General features: G+C 38.7%; 1 protein-coding gene across 3 annotated transcripts in view; it reads right to left on the bottom strand.

The window, feature by feature from the left end:
• The window catches only part of LOC127430573 (probable voltage-dependent N-type calcium channel subunit alpha-1B), a 192,544-nt gene that overhangs the window by 171,250 nt on the left and 6,679 nt on the right, over positions 1 to 14,615 (bottom strand). For all 3 annotated transcript variants that reach the window (XM_051680419.1, XM_051680421.1, XM_051680422.1), the window contains exons 4-5: positions 11,667 to 11,773; positions 8,478 to 8,617 (exon numbers count right to left, since the gene is read on the bottom strand). In XM_051680419.1, coding sequence (XP_051536379.1) covers positions 8,478 to 8,617; positions 11,667 to 11,773 — 247 coding nt within the window. The remainder of the gene's footprint in view (positions 1 to 8,477; positions 8,618 to 11,666; positions 11,774 to 14,615) is intronic.

Below are 14,615 nucleotides of genomic sequence, written 5' to 3'. Positions count from 1 at the left end.
CTGAACTCAATTTCATGTCCATTTATTTACTTTTTTGGCAAGTCGTTGTGTAATAAGCAAGATAATGAGCAGTCAGACTGCAATATAAACACCAAAAATACATCAAACCGGAGGTGGAGTTTAGCTATCTCTGGAGACTCTGCAGTCTCTTTCGTCTAACAAAATAACAATTTCAAAACCTGCTGTTGTTTGTCTGCACAGAGAGAGAGACATTGGCACGCATTCAAATGGTACTCCATTATGAATCTCTTTGACTTTGGTACAAACAAAGCGAGACCAGCCAGGTCCCTTCCACTTTGAAGCCACTCATTGTCTCGCTGTACCAAAAACACATGAAAGACACCAGAACTGAACATCACTCTTTGAAGTCAGTGCTTCGTGTTCCAACATAAACAACCCTAAAACAGGGCTGTTGAATGGCGACCTGAAACCCTGAATATTCAGAGTGGAATGAAGAACCAAACACTGACCAAGCACAGATGATGCCAACAACGCATGTGAAACGCTCAGCACCAGCCAAAGAGAGACCATTGACGTCAACATAGACAGATGTGAGACGGACAGAGATAACATGGAAACATCTCTACCAGGCCCTGGAGCTCTAAACTATGCTAATTAAAGAAGAAGCACAATAAGCGTTAAGGCAAAGATAGCTAATAGCTCTAGTGTGACTCAAGCCTTGAGTGCTGTCAGGGCGATTAATGGCATTCTTAAATGACTTCCATAAAGACATCACCGCAGTGTTAAAGGTCAGATCAGCTCAATCGTGGCTTTGGTTGTTACTTACTGGCTAAACGTTTAGATGCATGTAACCACAGAAGAGGAAGGTGGGCTAGTAACCATGGTAACAAGCTAAGGCAAAGCATCCTCTGTGGATGACCAGGTTTTTGAACTGAACTGGAGAGGACCTCTTTTGACCTGAGGGTTCGTTATTCAAATAACCTTTTGATGACCAATAAGATTTTCAGCCTTAGGAGCAACATTCCATTTCAAGACTTGTTAACCAGAAACATATGAAACATAGTACATTAGAGCACTAATATATGCCAATAGATAGCAGAGGTCTATTTTATTTACATTTTATTAAGGAATAACATGCTTAACGTGTGTTCTTGTGCAGGATGCGAATTACACATTGACTTTGGAAATGCAGGCAACATTATAAAATATGATACATAGGCCTATATTAAAATCTACATTATTTTTCAGGTTTTTCCCATTGGCTGCAACTTATGAACGAAGGAAAAACAAAAACAATTGAAATTGGTAAAATTATGCAGAAAACAATTTTTATATACTGTTTTGGTGCAAAAATATTAATAATAATAATTGTAAGACAGGAAAAAAAAAACCATGTCACCTTGTTCTCCCCTTTATGAAAACATTAAAACCACTAATTTTTGTACTGTTTTGTGCCTACATCTCTATGCTCTTTGCATATTTTCACACAATATACAGATTTATATTCGACACACTGTTTGTCTCGTGCATCCACAAGTGACTGACTGACTTTTGGCAAGTTTCTAAAAACTTTAAACTGTTTAGATGCTGTAGATCTACCACTCCGCTGGCGTTTCATGCCATTGTAACATTGTGGGTGATCTTGTTGAGCTTCGATGATTAATAAATTCCACCAGACAAAGAGTGCAAATGACACTGAGTGAACCAGAGGTCGGGAGGGAGGGAGGGAGCTGCGCTGCTGCTCCGATCTTGGTCAGCTCCGATTTCCAGAGTAAACATTTTGATGTCAAATTGAATATATGCATTACTACAGCGTTCAAATGAAACCCCCCATGATGCGCCAAGTAGCTTTCCAGGGGGTCTCCTGTTGCATCCAGGGCGTCTGAGACTCCCTGTAACTTGCACCATGTTCTAGTGTTAATGTGGCTGTAACAAACCTCAACAATCAAGGGGGTAATAGAGTTACTTTTAAAAGTCTGTCCCATTAAACTGTATGTATTATTATTCAGGTAAATTGCTATAAATATATTGACTTTAACTAACTTGCACAGCAGTATTCTCCTGAAACTGTTGCCCCACCAAGACAGTAATTGACATGAAAGAGAAAACTCACTGTAGAAGTGGACAGTTCACACTAATGTCCACTATATCACCCCTTGTGCTAATGTTGAGAATGCAACATTGCGCTTTTGTTATGAATTGCAGTTCATTCCTGAACGCAACATCGCACAGAATCGCACTTGCATAGCTAGAAGCGTCTGCGTTCACATACTTGCATTGAGTACCAGTATATTTCAGCCTTAATATGTTTTTGGTTGAAAAACGCATTGATTTTGCGGTGGTTATGCCTCTCATCCACATTGGATCGGCATTTTCCTCCACCGAAAATGAAAACTTTTGAAAACCCACTCTAGTATCACATACTTCAGAAAATGATGACGTTAGGAAACGTGAAACTGGTTTTTCAACCGAAAATGTATTAGTGAGCGACGTGTAGCCTGAATAAGTGCAAACTCTGAACTGTATTTTCTCAGTGCCGCAAAAGCCAACAGTTAAAAAGTGAAGCAAGAGAGATTGAAACAGATCCGATTGTACATATGTACAATGATGTGAAAAAGTATTTCCTGATTTCTTCTATTTTTGTGTATTTTTCATTCTAAATTGTTGTAATCTTCAAACAAGATACTGTATTACATAAAACAAAGGCAACCTGAGTAAACACAAAATACATATAAAAATAAATAAAATTATATATATATATATATATAATTTTTTTTTTTTTTTTTTTAAGCAAAAAAGTTATTCAACACCTATATCACCCATGTGAAAAACTAACTGCCCCCTTAAACTTAATAGCTGGTTATGCCACCTTTAGCAGAAACAACTGCAACCAAATGCTTCCGACAACTGGAGATCAGTCTTTCACAACACTGTGGTGGAATTTAGGCCCATTCTTCTTTGCAGAACTGCTTTAGTTCAGCCCCATTGGAGGGTTTTTGAGCATGATCTGCCTGTTTAAGGTCCTGCCACAGCATCTCAATCTGGTTCAAGTCAGGACTTTGACTAGGCCACTCTAAAACTTTAATTTTGCTTATTTTGACCATTCAGAGGTGGACTTACTCCTATGCTTTGGATCATTGTCTTGCTGCATAATCCCGTTGTGCTTGAGCTTCAACTCACAGACTGATGACCGGACGTTCTCCTTTAGGATTTTCAGTTAGAGAGCAGAATTCATGTTTCCTCCAATTATTGCAAGTCCCCCTGGCCCTGAAGCAGGAAAGCATCCCCACACCATCACACGACCACCACCATGCTTGACCATAGTTATTATGTTCTTTTTGTGGAATTCTGTGTTTGAGTTACACCAGATGTAACAGGACCCCTGTCTTCCAAACAGTTCCACTTTCAACTCATCAGTCCACAGAACATTCTCCCAAAAGTTTTGAGGATCATCAAGGTGTGTTTTGGCAAAATTCAGACGAGCCTTAATGTTCTTCTGGGTTAGCAGTGGTTTTCGCCTCACCAGTTTTCCATGGATGCCATTTTTGGCCAGTGTCTTTCTGATAGTTGAGTCATGAACCGTGACCTTTATTGATGCGAGAGAGGCCTGCCGTTCCTTGGATGTTGTCCTTGGCTTTTTTGTTGCTTCCTGGATGAGACGTCACTGTGCTCTTGGAGGAATTTTGGAAGGTCGGCCACTTCTGGGAAGGTTCATTACAGTGCCAAATCTTCTCCATTTGGAGATAATGGCTCTCACTGTGGTTCTTTGGAGTCCCAGAGCCTTTAAAATAGCTTTATAACCCTTCCCAGATTGATGTATTTCAATCACCTTTTTCCTCATCATTTCTGTAATTTCTTTAGACCTTGGCATAGTGTGCTACTTGGTGAGACCTTTTAGCCAACTTTATGCTGCTGAAAAAAGTTATATTTAGGTGTTGATTTGATTGAACAGGGCTGGGTGTGTCTAGTCCAGCTAAACCCCATTATGAATGCAGTTTCATAGCTTTGGGGATTTAGTAAGGCAAATTTAGGGGGCAAATACTTTTTCATCCAGGCCCAGTTGGTATTGGATATCTTTTTTGCTTCAATAAATTAAAAACATTAAAAACTGTATTTTGTGTCTACTCAGACTGCCTTTGTTTTAAGTCAGATTTTGTTAGAATTTTTGAAACAATTTAGTATGAGATATTCACAAAAACAGAAGAAATCAGGATGGGGGCAAATAATTTTTCAAAGCACTGTACAGTATCGCAAGGTTTTTGGCGAGACCCGGCCCTAATATTTGGGCTTTTTGCCACTGTTATTGACAGAGACACTAGAGAAAATTAGTAGGGACAGAGTGAGGGGGAAGAAATCGGAACTTGTCAAAAGCCAGATTGGAACATGTGTCAGCAACATGGGCATCACAACTCAACATGCCTGCAGCATGTGCACCAACCACTAGGCCACTGCTCTAACAAAAGCCAATTAAGTTATCTAATAATAGCCAAATAAGAAATCATAACATATATAGCAAGAGAACAGCATTTAGCAAGAACATATATTAAATTCTACAAGATTTTAATGACACCCGGAGACAAAGAGATGCTCAACAAAAACACCATAAAATGAATTACTAGAGTAGAACAACTACTCCCACCCATATTTGATCATCAGAATGTCCAGTCTATGGCAAAAGTAAAAAATCATTTTTTTTTTTTTTAAATATAGGTATAGTGATTCTATGAGACCAGGTTGAAAGTGTTATATGGACCCTGGACATGTTCGTCTGGAAAGTCAACCAGAATTTGTGGTTGCTTAAATGACCATAGACTTCAATCCTCATTATAAATGCTCTACTGTTATTCCTTTTTTAAAAGACCACTCCATCTTTCTCTCCCTCACCTCCCTGCCCTGTTCGCTTTGTTTCTGCTGGACTCCGTACTATTGATCTGAACATCAGAGGGGGGAGATTTATTATCCTATTAGACACTTTTGGTGTCTGATAGCTTTAGATTAAAGGTCTGCTGCTGCCCAGAGCAACACAGTACACCGGCCTATTCATTAAACAACTGAATATTGAGTTAGGTCAAAGTTTGGCCAGCTTGGCTAAAATGTACTAAGAAACAGAGGGAAGACATAGGGACCAGAACATCACTGAGACTTCAGGGTGGCTCTTTTGACTTGGGTCAGTAAGCAATACCTTAGCAACCACCCAGATCGCCCAAGCAACAAAGTGCTATGAATCAAAGTTCCACCTTACAGTTAAAAGAGCCAGTCATCTCTTTGACAGAAACATCTCCTGGCACCACTCACATCTTCTTCAGAAAATGTAAAAGTCTTTACTTTAGGTTTGCTTGATGGTGATGGTGATCTCCTGTTTATGTTCTTCCCCTTTCGCCACACTGGCTTCATTTCCAATTAAGCTTAGCCCTGAAAATGTCTTTAGTTTTGAAGCTGCCCTTACAATGACGCCCTCTCTGTCACCTCTACTGTGCCTCACGTCTCTGTGTGTCGCCCATTAAAATTCAGCCTCACGATGACAACAGTGATTCCACCAGGAGCTAAATAATCATTTAGGATGAATATGAGAAGACAGGGCAACACACACTACTGAGATTTCACCTTCAGCAAAGATATCTTTCAATTAACAAGAACCTTCACAGCACGTAGAAAGATGATGAGAGGAATAAAGCTGGACAGAAAAAAAGATTAAAAGAAAATGGCAAATAAAAAGTAAGATGGGATTGGTGGGTTCTTGGGAGGGCATGAGTGCATCTCATGTCTGAGACATTATGAAACATCAAAAGCACTTATTGGATCTGATTAGTTTCCTGGCCCACTTTTAAGCTACAGTTATCAAGAGTTCACCTTAGTTCAAAAATGAAAATTCATCATTTATTAATTTCCCCTTATGCTGTTTTTTTTTTCTTTTTTTTTTTTTCTCCCAATTTGGAATGGCCAATGCGCCCCTAAGTCCCCGTGGCCGCGCAGTGACCCGCCCCAGTCTGAGCGGCGGAGGACGAATCCCAGCTGCCTCCACGTCTGAGACAGTCAACCCGCGCATCTTATCACGTGGATTGTTGGGCGCGTTGCCACGGAGACATAGCGCGTTTGGAGGATTCACGCCATCCACCGCGGCAACCACGCTCAACTCACCACGCGTCCCACCGAGAACGAACCACATTATAGCGATCACGAGGAGGTTACCCCATGTGACTCTACCCTCCCTAGTAACCGGGCCAATTTGGTTGCTTAGGAGACCTGGCTGGAATCACTCAGCACACCCCCCTTATGTTGTTTTAACCCAATATGACTTTCTGTTCGAAGGAAATATTTTCAATGCAATGTTTCTATACTTTTAAAGTAGTCCAAGCAACACCTCCATCATTTTCCAAGTCTTCTAAAGGCACATGATTTACCCTAAGGCATACCCAAAATTTAAGTCATTTTCAGTGAAAATCTTGACGTTCATTGTGTGTTCATAAGTACATAAGAAAGGCGTATTGACTGTAAACAGTGCTGAATTGCATGGACTACTTTAATGATACTTTTGGGTCCTTTTTTAAGTTTGAAGTTATTCCTAATCACTGTATCGAAACATTTTTATACAATGTTTTCCTTTTGTGTTGCGCAAAAGAAAGAAAGTTACAGATTTGGAAAGAAATGAGGGTGAGTGAATTATGACCAAATTCTCACATAATTTTACTTCATCTGTTGAACACAAAAATGAGATGTTATAGGAATATTCCGGGTTCAATACAAGTTACACTCAACCGACAGCATTTGTGGCATAATGTTGATTACCACAAAAAAAAAACAAAAAAAAAATTTTTACTTGCCCCTCCTTTTCTTTAAAAAAAGGGAAAAATCTGGTTTACAGTGAGGCACTTACAATGAAAGTATTTCAAATGTATAGCCACAAGATGTAAACATTATGTGTGTTAACATGATTTTAAAGTGATAAAATCACTAGCCATACTTTTTTATGTAAAGGTATAGCCAATTTTACAACTTCGTTGTCATGACAACAAATGTCAACAAACCCTAAAACTCTAAAAACGACTGTAAAAATTATGTTTTAAACAACTTTAAAGCTCAAATAATACCTTAGTTTTGACAGAAGAATTAATTTAAGATTTCTGTAAATATATATCTTTTATAAAATTATAAGCTTAAAATTTCTGCCTTTAAACCCTCCAAAAATTGGCTCAATTCACTTCCATTGTGAGCTTGATTTTTGCTTTTTTTTAAAGAAAAGGAGGAACGAGTCAAAATTAATTTTTGTGATAATCAACATTATGCCACAAATGCTGTCAATTGAGCTTAACTTGTGGTGAACCTGGAATATTCTTTTAAACAGATTGTTAGGGACTGAAAGCCTCAGTCACCATTCACTTTCAATTAATATTCACTTTTAACAATGAAAGTGAATGGTAACTCCTTTTTGGGTGAACTACTCTTTAAGCCAATGTAAAACAGCATGACAGCAGGTAGTGACAATTGTCATCTAGAGGACAAGTGGGCATCAGACAAGGAAGATCACGGTGAAAGGAAGAGAACAGAGATTAAGGAACAGAACATGCCATTGTCTCAAGGCCAAACAGGTTGCCTAAGGACAACATGGGGCCAACTGCTGTTGTCGAGGTAAAAATAGACGATGGTAACAACAGAGCACTGTCTGACAGTGTGAAAACCACTGCCCCCAATGCATGGTGTGGGGGGGTGGAGACTGTATTTAGATGTGATAACATTTGCCCACCTAGCCCACCTATGCAGTTGGCATGAGCAGTGAGTCTACTCAAACTTAAAGGGATATCAAAAATACAAATTCTGTCAGCATTTACTCAATCTCATACTGTTTTAATCCACACCTGCATGACTTTCTTCTGCGGAACACAATATGCAGTATGTTAGTCTCAGTCACCAATGACTTGCATTGCATCTTTTTTTCCATACAATAAAAGTCATTGGTGACTGAGGCTATCATTCTGCCTAACATCTTTTTTCGTGTTCTGCAGAATAATATTAATTAAAAAAAAAAAAAATTTAATTAAAAAAAAAAAAAATACAAATATATATATAATAATAATAATAATAATAATTATATATATATATATATATATATATATATATATATATATATATATATATATATATATTTCTTTCTTTTTTCTTTTTTTGGGTGAACTGTCCCTTTAAGCAGCACGCCAGCATCCCAAGCCTCCTGATCAGAGAGCATTCACAAACTGTCCCAAAGCTCTGTTTCAAGTCATGAAGTTAAGTTGTTTATTGTAATTAGCAGGCTTAATAGGTGATATCAAATAACAGAAGTCTATTTTAAAGCTGGTAGAATCCAATATCTTGCAAAATCTGAAAACTCTCAACTTTCCTCAGAGTACAGGATCAGCCATAGGGCAATGTTTACAGTAATATAGAAGGGAATCAGACTAGAACACTTTGTAACAGGCACTTTTGCAAAAATAAAACCGATCCCTTACTTTTCAGACTCCCCAGCTTGCGGGCTGTGGACTTACCCTGTCAGAACGACCACAAAGTCCATTACGTTCCAGCCGTTGCGTAGGTAGGAGCCTTTGTGAAAAACGAAGCCCAGGGCAATGATCTTAATGCTGGCCTCGAAACAGAATATTCCGATAAAGTAGGGCTCTGTGTCGTCCTGCAAGAAGAGAGAGCAAATAAGAAGGATAACTCTTTTTTTTTTTTTTTGAAAGAAGAGAGCGTCTAATGAAGCATGGCAGGAGAAAGAGAGAAAGCAAAAGAAAGAATATGGGTTGAATCTTTTTCTATGGCTCATATAGAAAAGGTCAAGATGTATGGACTTGCTTTGTGATGAGGAGGGCGGAAACATGACCAGGCTGTAGGTACAACTCCATTTTATTTTAAAATGTGTCTTTTGTGCATGTTCTGCTACAACTATCACTGTAAGTGATAAAATCACTTACAAACCTTGTCCATGCAAAATGACAATATATCCAATTTTTCAACTCCTGTCATGACTAATGTAATGCCTGGTAATTTTCACACAATATGCTTAAATATACCAGAAAAGGACCATTTATATGGAGAAAAATCCACTTACAGGAATTACATTGATAACAGCGGTCTTACCTCTACATGGATGCCATATAAACCCCACATGTTTATTTTATGAGCAACAGGTGATAAGAAAGGCTTATAGCATCATGGGAGATTAAATACATCCCTTGCACTCTCAGTTCGAGCTTTTGCCCCTTGGGAGGCATCTACGTGATGTAAGGTGCCTTACAAATCGATATAAATTTACCTTTGTGCCTGTGGCTATTTAACTATGTAATGGGTGATATCAAAGTTTCTTATCATTATTATTGTATTTTTATGTATTTATTTATTTATTCTCGATGTGTGATCTGGTATGCTGTATTCTTGTTTAGTTATTGTGTTGTTGTGTGAACCCCCGCAGGGATTAATAAAGTTCTAATAATAATAATAATAGACCACTTTACAGCTAAAAAAACCCATGTTTAATAAATACACAAGCTGAGACTTCCATTACAAGAGCATTTTTTTTTTTTTTTGCTTTTAAAATAATTCTCTGTGATGCCTCAGATGCTGTCGATAGAGCTTATGTTCAACATCATAGGTTTAAATTCTTCTCAAAATTTCCTCTCCCAACCAAGTGAAACTGGAAGAAATATGCCAAGTATTAGTTATGGAATCTGTTAGAAGAATGTACTTTATGTCTAAAACCTCTTCTAAAGAGATTCAGTCCTGGCTGCAGCATGTCGCATTGCTTTTGAACTCATTCCCATTAATGTCACCAGAGCCCTACGGCTGTACAGGCACTTAAACCAGACTAACCTCTCCATTGCTCTGCTTTCAGAAATCCCTCCCTCTTTATGAGTGCAATTATCAACTCCGCTTCTTACGAGCCTCTTTTTGATGGAAAACTTTTCCTAGCAATATATGGCAGTCTTCGGAAAACAACAGCATGGTGCTGTTTTATGATTATAGCTTGGTGCAGCATGGGTGCAACACGGAATAAAGTAGAAAGTGAGGCACAATTAATTTACAGACAGTATAAACCTTTATACTGTCTGTAAATTAATTGTGCCTTTGGCAATCAATTATATTACCTTCCATTTGCAAATCAAAAATTATAATTAAACAAACAAACAAACATAAAATGGATTTGTGTGGAATACTCCTTAAGGTGTCTAGGGCTAAATTATGCTCTATTGGTGTACATTTTATTTTAATAATACTCTAATTATCTTCGTGGGGATAGACAGCACCTGTCATGTTTTTCTTTCTGAAATCACTTGGCAAAAATATGCTCGTTGGAGCAGATGTGAGGCTGTGCATAACGGATGATTTATGAGAGCTGGGAAATGAGTGAGTGCGGCTGCAGACAGCATATTTCAATCTATTATGTATAGATCCAAAGAGTTTATGAATAATGAACATCCTGTCAGTAGTGTTAGATTATCAGGGGAACGGTTTAGCTTGACAACAGGTAGGAAACTGGTTGTGTCGCAGTGTTAACCAAACCGATTGTTGATGGGTTTGACAGGTTGCATTTGTCCTGGGGCAACCTGGGGCTGAGAGGCCTGCCACAGGGAACAATGAAGATCGCAATAACTCTCCAGTTAAGAATTGCCTCGATCTGAGATCAAACCTGCAGTCTATGTGTTGCAACCCAAGTCCTTGAAGGTTTCAAAACAGTTCACCCCCCAAAAAAATTCTGTCATAACAGCTCTCAAATCTAATTTGCATGTGCTCATTTTCAAAGGTTTGACATCAATGGCATTAAACGCCAGAAATGACAGAATTTTCATTTTTGGATGAACTATTCCTTCAATCATCAGGCCTATTTTGAAGCCTTTTGTGTGTTCATATTTACATTCAAAGTTGGTTTGGTGCAATCTCACTGCTAACTAGAAGCAGTATTGGGTGGCTGTATATGAGAGGATGTCATTGACCTTATCTGCTCAAGTTGTCTTCCCTCTCTGTGATCACAGTGCTCCTCGAGGAAGCCTGGAAATCCAACATCACGGCCTGCATATTCATCCTCACAAAGAGACTATTATTGCCTTAATCTGCCAGCCAGTCCAGTGCTGGCTTTAATTGCGCAACAGCATGCTTTGAAGCAGCAATGTTGTATCGTTTGACACACCAGACACAATTCGACTGCCGATGTGAGTGGGGAATATGAACAAGGGAGAAGATCAAAGCTCTGCTCTGCAGGGGTTAAGGTCAGATCATGGAGAAGCAGTAGTTATGCACACATTCGTCAATGGTTCCCAGCAGGCTGGGTTTTAATGAGACAAGAGACATGGCTCCTGTGTGGAGTGCTTGGGTGGTCCTCTATGGACCTAGATTGGTGCTCTGAGAGCAGAATTACAGCCTCTGCTCTGGCAGGCTCACTGGTCACCCACGCCACCAGTGCAAGACCACTAAAATGATCAATCAATATACTCCATCGGGGATGTCGGGTGTGTGGGTGGAAAGAAAAGGCAAGCCAAATACACACTGATCTCTCACACTCTGTCTCTATGCTTTTCACTGAAAGCATTGCATTGCTTTTTTTCCTCTCTTAAAGGGACAGAGTTTTCATTTTGGGGTGAACAATCCCTTTAAGAGTTTACAGGCAGAAGTCATATTCAAGGGGAACAGGAAAACAAAGATGAAAGAACATAAAACAGAGAATCAGAGCTGTTGATACTTACCAGACGTTCAGACATTGGGGTCTTGTCCATGGCTGGGAGATGCTGCTCGAGGGCCAGTACGATGCAGTTGGCAATGATTGTGGCGAGGATCAGGTACTCGAATGGAGTGGACAAGTCAAGGAAAAACATCAGTATAATGAAAAAGCTGTTAATACTATGACAAATCATCTGATGTGCACTGGACAGGAACAGTGTTGATATTGAAGGGATATTTCACCCAAAAATGAAACTTCTCTCATCATTTACTCACCCTCATGCCATCCCAGATATGTATGACTTACTTTCTTCTGCTGAACACAAAAAAGATTTTTAGAAGAATATCTCAGCTCTGTACGACCATTCATTGCAACTGAATGGTGGCCAGAACTTTGAAGCTCCAAAAAGAACATAAAGGCAGCATGAAATTAATCCATACAACTCCAGTTGTTTAATCCATGGCTTCTGAAGAGATATGATAGGTGCGGGTGAGAAACAGAACAATATTTAAGTCCTTTTTTTACTATCAATTGTAAAAATTAAAAATAAAAAAAAGAAAGAAAAAGAAAAAGACTTAAATATTGGTTCATTTCTCACCCACACCTATCATATCACTTCTGAAGATATGGATTAAACCACTGGAGCCATATGGAAATACTTTTATGCTGCCTTTATGTGCTTTTGGTGTTTCAAAATGTTGGTACCAATTCACTTGCATTGTGAGGATCTACAGAGCTGAAATATTCTTCTAAAAATCTCTGTGTTCAGTAGAACAAAGAAAGTCATACACATCTGGGATGGCATGAGGGTAAATAAATGATAAGACAATTTAAATTTTTGGGTGACCTATCCCTTTAAAGCTTTAAAACTGAAATGTGTAATTTCCATGCCACCAGTGCCACCAGCGGAACTGCAAAAGTATTGATTTCAAACATGTTTCCCAAACATTCCCACCATCTGATATTGGTCAGCCAAACATTGTCCAACCCCAATCTCACACCATTGGTTGATCCAGTTTGGCTATGTCGGGCTGGTTAGGATGCTCAAACAAACATAGCAATGTCCAAATAGCACCTTTAATGCTCATAATGTTGTTTTTAGTATCTGTACTTAAGTAAACACAATCATAATGTTTAAGGAATGGCTTACGAGCATGCTGAGAGGTATTTGCTTGTAAATTTCCACAAACATCACACCAAGGACAAAAGGGTTGTTTCATTTAAACCCTAAATCATTAAACCATCACTACAAATATAAGACCAACACTAACAGAAGCCAACTCATATACCTTACAAACAACTGACATGCAACATCCCTTTGTGTCCTTGGCATCCCTAGACGACCATTTTCAAATCCAATAATAATGCTAGCAGAGCCTGAATTAATCCATCCCACCTCCCTTCATGTTGGAAATTACATAAAAAGGTCTGGATATGAAAAATGAGGGAATCGTGCTTTCAAGATCTCTGATGAGGTGCTGCGATAGCAGAGATCACGATTCCCCATGAGGTTGGCAATATGGATTATAATCTCAGTGCAGTTCTATTTGTGCTCCCAACATTATTGCATCTACGAAATGTTTGCACAAGCCCATAGGTGTTGTCATTATTAAAATCTTTGATATCTTAAGACCTTTTAAAATGAAATACTGAAAGGATGGTGGGGCTGCTGACATCTTTATGGGTGGTCAGGCATTGGAATTCATTTTAGAACAGGATCCTTTTTTCCGATCCATTTTCCATGTTTGCTCCCTGCGGCTTTAGTCTTTATGGAATTGCTATTCATGAAGGAAAGGAAAGGTCCAATGGTCACTTCAATCTCATTCTTGTTACCCCCCTTGGGGGACTCTACATGGCCTAATGCAGTGGAAACCAAAGGAAAAATCCTGCATTTTTAACACATCCATAAAGATAAATTGAATGTGCAACAAATAGGATGTATATAACAAAATAAAGGGAGAATATCTGATAGCACTGTGCGTTATGTAATTATTGTAAATGTTGGATGGCTGAAAAATTTGTGGCGAGATTTCAGGACCCTGGAGAGCGCTCCAGTTCTTCATAACCACAGTGCTATTCAAACTGAAAGAACTTGGGTTCTTACCTCTTTTATATACTAAACAACGACTCTAGTTTCATGAAATCCATCGAAATAAATATTACAAAAGGATAGTTCATTTTTTAAATCGTGCCTGGATGAGCCGCGTTTGAAACCGTTGTAAAACAGCGATATGAGCACACTTTATGAACACAGCCAAGTTGCTTGTCAATGTTAGCGGAATAGAGTTAGGCCAAATAATTATATTAGTTGGCGGAAGAATTGTTTATTCAATTTTTAATTATTATCAATAATTAAAACTGTTTCATGAACATTGGTGTATTTTATCACATTGATGTTGCCGTCGTTTAATAAAAGCAATGAGGCACTCAAGGCCGTGCGTTACAGTGATTTTACCGCGGGTAAAGGGGGTTTTAGGCACTTGGCGTAGCATCAGACCGAACGCGTTCTTGTGATAAATAAAGCGCAACGCAACGCAACGCATACGCAGATGTCTTGAGACGTTTATAAAAGTTGACATTCTTTTAAACCTGTCAAGGCGTCTTAAAAAAGCGGCGCTCCTGCACGAGACGCTGAAATGCAAAAAAAAATAAAAATAAAAATAAAAAAAATAAAAACGCAAAATGGCCAAATACGTCGGTATATCGAATAAAACGATTAGAAAACAGCGTTCGGTGTGAACGGCCCCTTGCCTGTGGAGAAATCGATCTCCACACACATTTTTAGAAATGTATCTTTCCATTTACACGTAAAATGGTCCTGAAAAATTTTCAACACTAGCGTGGACAATTCGTTCCAATTAAAAAAATAAATAAATAAAATAAAATAAAAATTTGTGGTGGACGTGACATTCCGTGCAAAGAGTAGCTAATCACAACTGAAACACGAGTGGTTTAAACCAATTGTTCGGCGTCT

Source organism: Myxocyprinus asiaticus, chromosome 40, assembly GCF_019703515.2.
Source record: "Myxocyprinus asiaticus isolate MX2 ecotype Aquarium Trade chromosome 40, UBuf_Myxa_2, whole genome shotgun sequence".
In the NCBI taxonomy this organism is placed as follows: Eukaryota; Metazoa; Chordata; class Actinopteri; order Cypriniformes; family Catostomidae; genus Myxocyprinus; species Myxocyprinus asiaticus.
This window is presented reverse-complemented; position numbering and strand designations above follow the sequence as displayed.